The sequence below is a fragment of the Bos taurus genome, chromosome 10, assembly GCF_002263795.3.
Source record: "Bos taurus isolate L1 Dominette 01449 registration number 42190680 breed Hereford chromosome 10, ARS-UCD2.0, whole genome shotgun sequence".
NCBI lineage: Eukaryota > Metazoa > Chordata > Mammalia > Artiodactyla > Bovidae > Bos > Bos taurus.
In genome coordinates, this window is record NC_037337.1 from 86,986,417 (window position 1) to 87,000,023 (window position 13,607).

The following is a 13,607-nucleotide window of genomic DNA, read 5'->3' on the forward strand; positions in this document are numbered from 1 at the left end:
CACTTTTGTTTCTTTGCCTTTAACCTTTCATCTTATCCAAAAGGTCCCCTTTCCTCCTCTCTTCCTATCTGGACTGATTACCTTACCTGCTCAGAAGTTTGGAGACCCTTTCTTACTAAACCCATTCCACTCTGTCATGGCCTTTTCTTTTCATTACAACATTATTTACTGGTTCTCAACCGCATTGTTTTGCCTTCGTTGATTTGTTGCCTTTAAATTGTCCAGTACTCCTCTGTGAGACTGTAAGCTCTTTGAAGGCAGAAACAGCTGCTATTTCTCCCCATTCCTCCTCTTTCCCTTATTTTTTCCCTACTGCGTTCATCCCACTTCCACTTTAGCCCTCCATCTCTCCCTTTTTCCCTGCCACTCTTCTTCCTTTTGTTTGCTGGCCTCATTTAGAGTACTGCTACTTCTGTTTGCTAAGCTTACATGCATTATTTATTCAGATAGCTTTTCATTAGAACAGGGTTTGAAACCTCAAAATGCGCCTGAGGATTGCAGAGTAAACAGGGCCAGGTATGATACACAAGTGCCGTGACTGCAGCCAAGTGGGTAGTGCGTGCTTCACATTAACAGGGCAACTCTTACTTCTGTGCTTTAGCTGATCACTGCTGTGAGTTGTCAGATGTTCTTACTTTCTAGAGAAATCAGGAATCTTATTTTAAAATACTGACAACAAGTTCAATTTAAAAAATAATACTTTGCAGATGAAACATAGTATGTCGGTGAGGTGGATTTACTTTGCAGGCTGCCTGTGACCTCTTGCTTTCAAATTATTCCCTATTAGTATCAGTGCTGTAGTATAGAACAAGGTGAACTCTATTTTAAGGGGTATTAGATTAGAAGTGAAATCATGCAGCAGTGTTGTACTTGATCAGTTGTATGTGTGTGTGTGTGTGCGTGTGTGTGCTCAGTCGCTTCAGTCGTGTCCAACTCTTTGCGACCCCATGGACGGTAGCCCGCCAGGCTTCTCTGTCCATGGGATTCTCCAGGCAAGAAAACCGGAGTGGGTTGCCATGCCCTCCTCCAGGGGATCCTCCTGACCCAGGAATCAAACCCTCACCTCCGATGTCTCCTGCAGTGCAGGTGAATTCTTTACCGCTGAGCCACTGGGGAAGTCCTGATCATTAGTACATTACAGGTCAAAGGGTTTTCTTTAACTTTTAACAGAAAAGTAGAGGGTTTAACCTAGGTGTACTAGGAGAACTGAATTGAGGCAATCACGCATGTTCCTTTAAATTGTTTTCTGCAGTATCTGTGAGTCATAGGATTGTGTATAAAATATTACGAATGTTTCTCTGCGGCTTTAACAGAGTTTCTGCAAGTTCCACTCTAGGAGTAGCTGTATGTCAATCTTGAATGAATTGACCCCTTTTCTTAGCTTGCCTGTCAGCTTTTATTGGTGACTTTGCAAATAGTGAAGAACCTACTAGCTGTGTGCTCTGCTAACTGGTAGGTAACAGCGTGACTTTATCCATGAGCAGTCCACGGGGTAATTACTTAAAGGCTTAAGAAGCTGTAGATTAGTTCCATGTACTGTGTGAGACCATTTTACCAGGTGGACTAATACCTTCAGGATCTTCAGTACGTTACAGTGGGATTGAGTTCTCAGTGGTGAGAAGGTGAAGCTGGAATGATTATACCACAGGAGAATGCGGTGTGAAAAATAATAAATGCTCTAATCTTTCAAGTGCAAAATATAGGGCTTTGGCTTTTGTTCTCTGCTTGGAGATTATTTTTTTCTTTTTTATATTAGATGTAGGAGTTGGAAAATACAGGCATGTTAGGAGAAGATAAGGCTTTATTCCATTTTTCTGTCTTTTATAGCGTCCAGTATCTGCACAGTTTCAGTCATCAACCGTCAAGCAGGTAAGTTCTGGATCATGTGGAGAGTTCATTCAAACTTTTATCTCCATTCCCCAAATGGAAAGCCTTTTAGCTTCACCGTTTCACAGTATATATTTCATGCACCTGCTCCTTGAATAGTTTAACAATGTAAAGTAGAATAAGTGAAAATGAATGCTGAGATCTTTTCAGATGTAGTATATAAAAGAGGTTGCAGGGATTTCTGAATCCTCTTTTTCTGATAGTGATCATGCTGTGATGGAGGCAGCTGAATCCAGATGATAAACACAGTTTAGAGGCATATCTATGGCTTTGACTAAAATATTCCAGAAAGGAAATACCATCGTTCACAAGTCACCTTTCATTTGTTCAGGGGTCTTATGAAACATACCCTTGTCAGGAGCTTAATGTTGGAAATGTTTTCACATTGGATATTGGGCTATATTTGTTTGTTTGTTTGTTTTTTAACAGAAGCCTTTTCTTATATGTAGTGATATGTAGTCATGAATCTTAGAAACGCTGCCATCATTACTATCTTAGTTACTAACTATAGAATAAAGACAGAATATTTGATCTCAGTCTCTGAATGATCAGCATGTGTCTTCCTTCTGTTCGTGTTAGCAGTATGTGAGATACACTGTCGCTTTCCTCTATGCAAATTTTTTTTAGCATCTTTTTGAAGTGATAGGATAGTAGTGAGGGGACTGCTCCTGCTATTTGATGCGTTGATGTGAAGGATGTAGATGTTCCCATTCATAAATGCGTCACTTGCAATTATTAATCCTTCAGTAAAAGGCTCCCGTATATATTTATTTTGGCGTTTGTACTCTGATACAGATTCTTTCAAGCTTGGAAGCTTGAATTGTAAGTTTCTAGCTATTATTTTTGATAAAGTGATTTACATGGTATATATGAATTCAAGAAATGGAAAAAAAAAAAAGACCTGCTGTGTTGTCTAATACTTGGTAACTGATTAGCATAGTTTTGTAATACAAGTTTTGTTGTTTAACTGGTGGAATTCAAAACTCTGTAATGGTGTTTTGTATTTAGCAGGTACCTAAGTGTGCAAGCTCCTCTCCATGGCAAACAAAAACACAGACAAAACCCAAGGCTGTTGCTTTCAAAGACCTTATACTCTACCTATCTCTTGACCTAATCTCTTTAAGGAGAACATTAAAGTACTGTTTCATAGCTTCTGAACTTGACTCCAAAGAAGTGTCTTTGATATGGAATTCTAATCTTAATGTCCCATTACCCGTTTTAATTCTGTTCTACCTCCATTGCTTGAATAGTCATAAGTTGCAAACAACCTATGGACAAGCGAGGTCTCACTGTAGTGGTTAGGTATTTCAGCACAGCTCACATGATACAAAGGCTTGTGACTTTACTGGGGCAGTCTTAAATGTATTGAATTCTTCACTCTTATTGTCCTTTGCAATGTTCTCCTGTGTCCCTGTCTTTCTGTTAATGAAACACTTTCAAGTCTACAATAGTTTCATCAGAGCTAAGTGAAAAAAGAAAAGAAACTTAGCTCTGGCCATTTAGACCGTAAACATTTCTTTTTTTGGTGCTGTCAGATTGTTGAAGATACATTTTTTTACTTGTTGTCTGATAATTCCTTTTTAATCCATTATCTTTTTCTGCATTTCTCCCTTCTCTTGAAGGCCTATGGTTTAATATTTTTCACTCAACAGAAATTATATTTTAGTGTTCCAAGGCAGGCAGTATTGTTTTGTGGAAGGAACAGGGACTTTGAGGTCAGATAGACCTGGGTTCGAATTTGAACTCTGCCAGTCACTAACTCTTAGACCTTCAGCAAGTTCGTTTATGCCTCAGGCTCACTTCCCTCATCCATCAAATGAGGGTGTGTATTCAGTCGCTAAATTGTGTCTGACTCTTTGAGACCCCATGGACTGCAGCATACCAGGCTTACATGTCCTTCACTATCTCCCAGAGTTTGCTGAGATTCATGTCCACTGAGTCAGTGATGCTATCAAACCATCTCATCCTCTGCCACCCTTTTCTCCTTCTGCCTTCAGTCTTTCCCAGCATCAGGGTCTTTTTCAATGAGTTAGTTCTTTGCATCAGGTGGCCAAAGTATTGGAGCTTCCACTTCAGCATCAGTCCTTCCAATGAATATTCAGGGTTGATTTCCTTAAGAATTGACTGGTTTAATCTTGCAGTCCAAGGGACTCTCAAGAGGCTTCTCCCACTCCTTTCTTACATAATTCCATTTGTGTTTTACACAAATTACATTACAAATGAGGGTAGTAATACACAAATGGAGTTATGCTGACAAAGGAATGATCAAACATAGGGAAAATACTTGGGATAGTTTTGGACACACATATAACCCTCAGAAGATTTAGTCCCCTTCACACTTTCAAGTCCTATTTTGATTTTTCCTTTTTCCATTGTCAGTATCTGGTGTTATTTTGATATTCACTTATTTGTAGTCATGTCTTTTCACATTTACTATCGTCAAGAAATGCAAATCAACCCAATTAATTTATTATTCATCCTCCCAGACACCAATACATATTCTAAATTCAATTCTTAATCAGTACCCAGTCACCTCCTAATTTGGTTCACCTCTACTTATCTTACCTTATAGTTGTCTTTTAACTGTGTTCAGCTTTTATTGGTGTATTTTATTTATTATATCATGATACTGAGTCCTGATTGGAAATAAAACTAAAAGTAAAAATTCTATGAAATTTTCACAGATGCTTCTCTAACATCCAGAGACATTAAATATTTTTGTGCTTTTCCTCCTTTTTGTTATTTTGTCCAAAAATCAAAATTTTAAAGCATGTTTTAAAATAAAGCAGTCTCCGTACTACTATTCTTTATGAACCCATTAAACTCTAAATGTTTATGGATTTTTTTCTTTTAATATTTGTTCCATTATTTTACTAGGGATTCAAGTTAGACTTACCAGGCGGTAATCACCAGGAGCATACTTCTTACATTTTTGAAGATTGGTACCTCATTTGTTTTTTTCTAATCCTCTGGTACCTCCTCAGTTCTCCATGATTTTTCAAACATAATTGTAAGTGGTTTTGGTAAGTTTTTTTGTTTTTAAAGCCAGTTCTGTTAATAACAAGATGCATGTCTCTCAGACCTGCTGACTTAGGTTTATTACACATTTTCAGATGCTACATGTCTCTTTCTTTTACTGTAACACACACCTACTTACTTGCTTTCTTCCCTGCACCCCCCCCGCCCCCCCCGTAATTTCTCAGTAGTGTACTTCCTGTTATCATTATATTTAAGACTTCTCTGTTAGCCATTTTTGGTCTATTTCCACCCAGATTTGTTCACATGTGGTCTTTTTTTGTTCATTTTCTTTCATTTGATATCAGTGATTCATTTCACTTCTTAAACTTGTCCTTCTTATTTTCTGGGTGGCAAGATGCATCACATATAAATTGATCTATTTCTAATCCATGTGTTTTTAACACAGAATTCCAAACTTTGTAAAATTGCGTTGGGAGATTTTTTTTTTTCTCTGCATGTGTTCTCTTTCAAACAGATTTTTTTTTTAACCCCTCAATTTTGATATCTTTGAGGATGCCTCACCATTTTTTTATTTTCTGCGTTCGTCCAGTTTTCTCCTAACTGGTACTTTTCAGTTCTTCCCCAGCAACAAAAGTTAGCTGTGTACGTGTTTCTTCCCTGGGTGTAGTTCTGTATCCTGAGTTGTACTAATGATATTTTAACAACTTAGATGCGTGTTGCATGGCAGAATTCTTACTGCGGCAGTTAAAAGTGTGTCTGAGAACCCAGTAGTTTAAATCTTGCGTCATCTAGCCAGAGGCAGTGGTTCTTTTTACGTTCAGAGGAGCCTTATTTCCTTAGTGTAGTCAGTCAATTCATTGCAGTATGTGGATTTATTCTATCTACTACCCGGAGAATGAAGCTGAGCTTTTGTGTCCAAAGTCAAAACCACAGAATGGCTTGCATTTAAACTATTTTGCTCTTATTTTTGACAATCCTCATGGCCTTTCAAGTCAGCCTTATTTCTTTTTTCTTTGCTTTTAATTTCTAAGTATCTCCTTGGTACTCATAAGCATTTTTCTTCTTTCTTTTTTTCTTTATTATCCTTTCTTCTCCCCTTTTTCTCTTACCTGTGTCTGTAATTCATTTGTTAAGGCTTCATTTCGTTAATAAGTATTTGTAGGTCTAGAATAGTAATGCTTTGCTGTTCCTGTATAAATACGTTTCTCTATGAACCAGCACAACAGATATTATGTAGATTAAAAAATTGCTGTCTAATTTCAAATTTATTGAAAAGCTGAGGTTGGCAAAATATTTTTGACTTTCTAATTTGATTATTTTCCACTGGCTTCTCCAAAGACATAGGACACCTGGGTGGATGTTAGAGAAGCATCTGAGATACCTAGATTTCAGGAGCTATATCTTTTCACATTTCTCCCCCTCAGCCTTCTTCTTCTTCTTTTGTTTTTAATATTTATTTGGTTGTGCTGGGTCTTAATTGCGGCATGTGGGATATTTCCCAACCAGGGATCGAACCCAGGTCCCCTGCGTTGGGAGCACAAAGTATTAGCCACTGGACCACCAGGGAAGCCCCCCTCAGCCTTCTTAATAGTTGACACTGAGATAAATGGGTGAAGAGATTAAAGGAGTTTCCAGCCACGTTTTTTTTTTCCTCTTGAAGTAGCATTGACCTTTTCTTTGCAGCCTTGTGGTATTTGTGGCAGTAAAAGAATAAAGACCTTGGTTCATGGAAGTTAACAGCTGGAGCATTCATCTAACAAGCACCATTACCCCCTCCTTTTTCTAACCTCCCGAGTACCCCGACCAGGAGCACCTGCTTGAATTCCTACACACCCCACTCAAATAACACTCACACAGGCATGCAGTGGCTTGAGTTAGGATTGTGTACTGTGAGTATTGTGAATGTGGGTCGGTGACAACTCTGAAAATGACTGGGAATGTTTTGAGGTGCTCATTCTTTGTGGGAGCAGGCTTAGATGAGTAGAGGAAGATTGCAGCAGCATCATAATAATCTCAATCTTTGGAAGCCAGCAATATCACTCTATCAGGAAGCAGTTCTACAAAAATGAAAATTAGGTCCTAGGAAAGCAAAAAAAAAAAAAGTTTAAAAAGATAAAAAAAGAAAAATAAACAACAAACAAGCAAAAAACCCCTAATGAAGACAAGAGGTTGAACAACAAAAACAAAAAAAGACAAAAAAGCAGAAAAAAAAATTTTTTTTAATTGGTGGTGCTCATCAGATGAGTGACTTGATCAGTAGTGACTTGATCCATGTTCTTATAAATATGACGATTCCTTAAAACTATTCTGATAGGCAATAACTATTTCTTAAAATACTTCTATCAGTGACCTTGTAATACAGTTAATCAGCATTTTAAAGTAGCATTCTTTCTATTCTAAAATGCTTAATATTTATTTTTATTTATATCATTAAAATGAATGCTTACTTCACATTCTCTTCTTTCATAATTTCAGAGGACTTTAAGATATCTTTAACTAGTGTGAGGTGATAAGGCAACTTGACTTTGGAGGTTTTACTGCCAGTGGCTTTCTGATCCAAGTCATGTTGTGACATGTGAGGTAGATAAGTCTTTTTGCTGCTGCTGCTGCTGCTGCTAAGTTGCTTCAGTCGTGTCTGACTCTGTGCGACCCCGTAGACGGCAGCCCAGCAGGCTCCCTCGTCCCTGGGATTCTCCAGGCAAGAACACTGGAGTGGGTTGCCATTTCCTCCTCCAATGCATGAGAATGAAAAGTGAAAGTGAAGTCGCTGAGTCGTGTCCGACTCTAGCGACCCCATGGACTGCAGCCTACCAGGCTCCTCCGTCCATGGGATTTTCCAGGCAAGAGTACTGGAGTGGGGTGCCATTGCCTTCTCCGTAAGTCTTTTTAGGAAACAGTAAATAATGTGTGAAAATGACAGACATCCTCAAGACACCCATTTAATATTTTGGCTTTTCCAAATTATATGCTAAATAAGAACTCACACTTTAAAGATTTTTAAAAATGATTATATTGATTCCCTTCCTAAATTTTTAAACTTTCTTCTTAATTGCCCTGTAATCCCAACATGTGCTGTGTAATTCCAGGGATTAGAAGGGAGTTGAATTTTTTTTCCAAAATCCTCTGCAAATTTTAATTCTAACCATGGTTGATCTGTGTGTCAGCGCATTATTTATTTGTTCAAAAAATATTTATTGATCTCCTGCTCCATGCCAAGTAGTGTTCTAGATGCTAAAGATACCACAGGAAAAGCTAAAGAGAGAAAAGTTCCTGCCTTCACTCATTGCTTGTATCTGCTGATTTAATAATTTTTCTTTCATGGATTTGCTTATCAGAAAATCTGTGTTTTATAATTCCATGCTGGTTTTGAAGATTAGTATATATTGGTCTCCCATGTATCCAAAGATAAATCCAATCATGGTTATTTATATACAGGTAGACATTAGTCTGTATGCTACCATAACAAAATACCATAGACCGGGTGACTTAAACCACAGAAATCTATTTCTCACAGTTCTGAAGGCTGGGAAGTTCTAGGTCAATGTGCTGGCAAGATAGGTTTTGTTCTGAGGCCTCTTCTCTTGGCTTTAGATGGTCATCATCTTGCACTGTGCTCTTTGTGTATTTTCAGGCAGAGAGAGAGAGAGAACAAGCTCCCTGGTGACTCTTGTTTACAAGGCATTTATCTCATTAGACCAGTGCCTCATTCTCATATCCTCACCTACTTACCTCCGAAAAGCCCTGTCTCCAAATACCATCACATTGTGTGGGTTAGAGCTTCAGCATGACTTTTGGGGCAACACAAACATTTAGTTTAACAATGAGTATTGTTGAGGAGCTTCTCTTGTAACTTAGTTGGTAAAGGATCTGCCTGCTGTGCAGGAGACCTGGGTTCAATTCCTGAGTCAAGAAGATCCCCTGGAAAAGGAAATGGCAGCCCACTTTAGTATTCTTGGTTGGAGAATTCCATGGACAAAGGAGCCTGGCAGGATATAGTCCGTGGGGTTGTGAGTTGGACACGACTTAGCAACTAAACCACTGCCGTTGAGTGTAGCTAAAAATGTCAAGAGTGAGTTGTCAAAAAGCCTTTCCATAGATGTACACAAAGAGGAAAATAAACAATAGTTTCTGACAGTAAAATTTCTTCTCCGGTCAGAGTTACTTCTTGGACTCTTAGAGAGACAAATTGCACCCCCATTTCTTGGATTATTCATTCCTTATTCCCACTTGGCTGATTTAACTTGGCTGATTTAGTTATCAGCCAAGTTATCAGTTTTTTTTAAATAATAGTTTATTTTCACGTTTCATACATCTGCCTTCCTTTGTTGCCTTTATATTTCTCTGCTCTCATAACATCACAATCACTTAAAACTTTCATTCTGCGACAACCTTCCTGATCATCATTCAGAAGCTGAAGTCACCCTGCTCATCTTTGGGGATCTCATAAGGAGCATGACTGACTGGGGTGCCTCCTTGGAGTACCCAAGGCAGTCATCCTAGATACAAGTCTCTTGAAGTCCAGCAGCTACAGTGTTTCTCACGTCATAGCCTTGCTCGCATTTCTTTTCTGCATCACTGATAACTCTCATCTCAATATTTACCCCTCAAGTTCTGAAACATCCTACTGTCCAACTTTGTCATCGGTGACATAGCAGATTGCTTATTGTTTTTCTGTCTTATGTCTCACTTTTCCTAGCTCTCCTTCCCGAGTGTTAAAAGAATATAGTGACTTCCTGAAATAAACACATATCTAATCTTCAGTTCAGTTCAGTCACTCAGTCGTGTCCAACTCTTTGTGACCCCATGGATCGCAGCACGCCATGCCTTCCTGTCCATCACCAACTCCTGGAGTTTACCCAAACGCATGTGCATCAAGTCAGTGATGCCATCCAGCCATCTCATCCTCTGTCGTCCTCTTCTCCTCCTGCCCCCCAATCCCTCCCAGCATCAGGGTCTTTTCCAATGAGTCAGCTCTTCGCATGAGGTAACCAAAGTATTGGAGTTTCAACTTTAGCATCAGTCCTTCCAGTGAACACCCAGGACTGGTCTCCTTTAGGATGGACTGGTTGGATCTCCTTGCAGTCCAAGGGACTCGCAAGAATCTTCTCCAGCACCACAGTTTAAAAGCATCAATTCTTTGGCACTCAGTTTTCTTCACAGTCCAACTCTCACATCCATACATGACCACTGGAAAAACCATAGCCTTGACTAGACGGACCTTTGTTGGCAAAATGATATCTCTGCTTTTTAATATGCTGTCTAGGTTGGTCATAACTTTCCTTCCAAGGAGTAAGCGTATTTTAATTTCATGGCTGCAGTCACCATCTGCAGTGATTTTTGGAGCCCCCAAAATTAAAGTCTGACACTGTTTCCACTGTTTCCCCATCTATTTCTCATGAAGTGATGGGACCAGATGTCATGATCTTCGTTTTCTGAATGTTGAGCTTTAAGCCAACTTTTTCACCCTCCACTTTCACTTTCATCAAGAGGCTTTTTAGTTCCTCTTCACTTTCTGCCATAAAGGTGGTGTCATCTGCATATCTGAGGCTATTGATATTTCTCACGGCAATCTTAATTCCAGCTTGTGCTTCTTCCAGCCCAGTGTTTCTCATGATAACTCTGCATATAAGTTAAATAAGCAGGGTGACGATATACAGCCTTGACGTACTCCTTTTCCTGTTGGAACCAGTCTGTTGTTCCATGTCCAGTTCTAACTGTTGCTTCCTGACCTGCAAATAGGTTTCTCAAGAGGCAGGTCGGGTGGTCTGGTATTCCCATCTTTTGAAGAGTTTTCCACAGTTTATTGTGATCCACACACTCAAAGGCTTTGGCATAGTCAATAAAGCAGAAATTAGATGTTTTTCTGGAACTCTCTTGCTTTTTCCCTGATCCAGCGGATGTTGGCAATTTGATCTCTGGTTCCTCTGCCTTTCCTAAAACCAGCTTGAACATCAGGAAGTTCATGGTTCACGTATTGCTGAAGCCTGGCTTGGGGAATTTTGAGCATTACTTTACTAGCGTGTGAGATGAGTGCAGTTGTGCGGTAGTTTGAGCATTCTTTGGCATTGCCTTTCTAACCTTACATTGAAGTTATTTTCAGATTTTTTCCCCCATATTTTTCAAACTGTTAGATTTATGTTAAAACGAAGATTAGGAGTAAGTACTAGCTTAGGAAGCCATGTGGGTATCTTTCTTTTTTTTGTTTGTGTCTGTTTCAACCCATAGTGTTTTCGTTCTGTCCTTTTTTCTCTTCTTTGAATTTACTAGCTTTCATCTGTTTGCCAGGATTTCAGGCTAAGAGATGTATTACAGAAAGTGGGCTTTGGATTTGAGCTTATACATGTTATGAAACATAATGGTATTGAGGGACTGACTAGAGGGAAGTGAAGAAAGACGATGGCAATACATTTTCTTTTTCTTTTTTCTTCTCCCTAGCGTTCCCGTCCACTCTCCGCCAGTGATGCGGAAATGAAAAACCTTGTGGGCTCAGCACGGGAGAAGGTGCCGGGGAAGTTAGGCGGTTCTGTGCTTGGTCTGTCAATGGAGGAGGTAAAGATGACTCCATCTCAGGCCTTTGTGGGTTAACATAGGGTTCAGTGAAAATTAGTGATTCATAATATTCACGACAGTCCTGTCTTACACGGAACATGGGAGATATAGCCTCTCAAAAACAGCATCTTAAATGGAATTAATTTCTTCCTTCATGCTTCTTGCATATTCTTGGGTCATAACTCTGTCCTGTAACCACATGGATTACATTTATCAAAATAGGTGCTCATTTTATTTTCTCTTCCTCCATGTAGATCAAAGTTTTACGGAGGGTGAAGGAAGAGAATGATCGGAGAGGTGGATTTATTCGCATATTCCCCACATCAGAGACATGGGAAATATATGGGTGAGGTGACTACCTTTTTTTTTTTTTAATCTGTACTTCAGGTCCAGAGAATTGAATTAATTGTGATATAGTATCATCAGTGCTCTCCACTTGCTGCTTTTCTTATCTTAATTATTTGTAACAATAATGAATATTACTCCACCAGAGAACTAAAGCTTTAATGATAATTTAATCTACTTGTGCATCATTCCTCCCTTTTTGCTAGTTCCCTGCTTCCTTCCTAACTAGCCCTCTAACCCAGAATTAGATACTGTCCTAAATTTTGTGGTTGTTATTACCTTGATTTGAAAAAATTTTTTTTTACCTTCTGTAAGTGTACTTAAACAATATACTGTTTATTTTTAATCATTGTTGAGATCAAGTTTTCATGCAATAAAATGCATCCATTTTATTTTGTTTGGTGATGAATTTTGACTAATATAACTATCAATTTCATCACCACAATCAAGATATAGAACATTACGTTACCTCCAGATGGCCTCTCATGGCCCTTTACAGTCAGTGCCTCTCATTACCCTGAGCCTCCAATAGCTACTGATTTGCTTTTTATAGCACTATAGTTTTTCTAGAATTTTATACAAATAGAATCATACAGTATATATTTTTCGATGTCTACATTCTTTTGTTTGGCATAATTTTGAGAATTGTCCATGTTGTGTGAAACAGTGGTAGTTCCTCCCTTATCATTATTATATACCATTTCATTGTATGAATATAGCACAGTTTGTTTATCTCCTCACCTTTGTGGAACACTTGGATTGTGTCCAGTTTGGGGCTGTTGTGAAGAAAGCTGCTGTTTCGAACATTCATGCACAAGTCTCTGTGTGGATACATGATTTTGTGTTTCTTGAATAAATACCTACGGGTGGAGTAAGTGGGTCATATGATAAGGGATAAGAGAAAGAACCATTTTACATTTACCAGTGATGCACTGGCAACCCACTCCAGTACTCTTACCTGGAAAATCCCGTGGACGGAGGAGCCTGGTAGGCTGCAGTCCATGGGGTCGCTAAGAGTTGGACACAACTGAGCGACTTCACTTTCACAGATTGGAGAAGGAACTGGCAACCCACTCCAGTGTTCTTGCCTGGAGAATCCCAGGGATGGGGGAGCCTGGTGGGCTGCCGTCTATGGGGTTGCACAGAGTCGGACACGACTGATGCGACTTAGCAGCAGCAGCAGCATGGGAGTTCCACTGGCTTCCTGTCCTTGCTAGCAGCTGGTATTGTCAAGCTTTTTTAATTTTAGTCATTCTAGTGTGTGTGTGTTTGTGTGTGTGTGTATAGTGTTTCTTTGTAGTTTTAATTTGTTTTTGTCTGATGAACAATGATATTGAGCATTCATGTGCTATTGGCCATTTTTGTATCTTTCTTTTTTCATTTTAAATTTTAAGATTTTTATTTTTTTATTTCTGTGTTATAGAGGACCCTTGATATAAGTCCTTTCCCAGATATTTTCATTGTGAATATTTTCTCCAAGTCTGTGGCTAGCCTTTTTGTTTATAACAGTGGCTTTCAAAATACAGAAGTTTTACATGTTAATGAAATCCAATTAACTAATTCTTTTTTAAGATTTTTGCATTTTGTGTTTTCTAAGGCTTTACCAACCCCAAGTTCACAAAGCCTTTTCTCTTTTGTTTTTTTCTAGAAGTTTTATAATTTTGGCTTTTATATTTAGGTCTATGATATGTATTGATTCAATTTTAGTGTATGGTGTGAGGTAAGGGTTGAAATTCCTTCCATATGGATATCCATTTGTTCCAGCACCATTTTTTGAAATTACCTTATTGAATTTAACTTGGCATCTTTGTTGAAAATTAATTGAAATATATATGTATCCATTTCTA

At 38.7% G+C, this 13,607-nt stretch overlaps 1 protein-coding gene across 1 annotated transcript in view; it reads left to right on the forward strand.

Moving 5' to 3' along the window:
- Positions 1 to 13,607, forward strand: part of TTLL5 (tubulin tyrosine ligase like 5) — a 317,558-nt gene that overhangs the window by 69,271 nt on the left and 234,680 nt on the right. Inside the window, 2 exon segments of the mRNA XM_059890944.1 lie at positions 11,302 to 11,415; positions 11,670 to 11,761. Coding sequence (XP_059746927.1) covers positions 11,302 to 11,415; positions 11,670 to 11,761 — 206 coding nt within the window.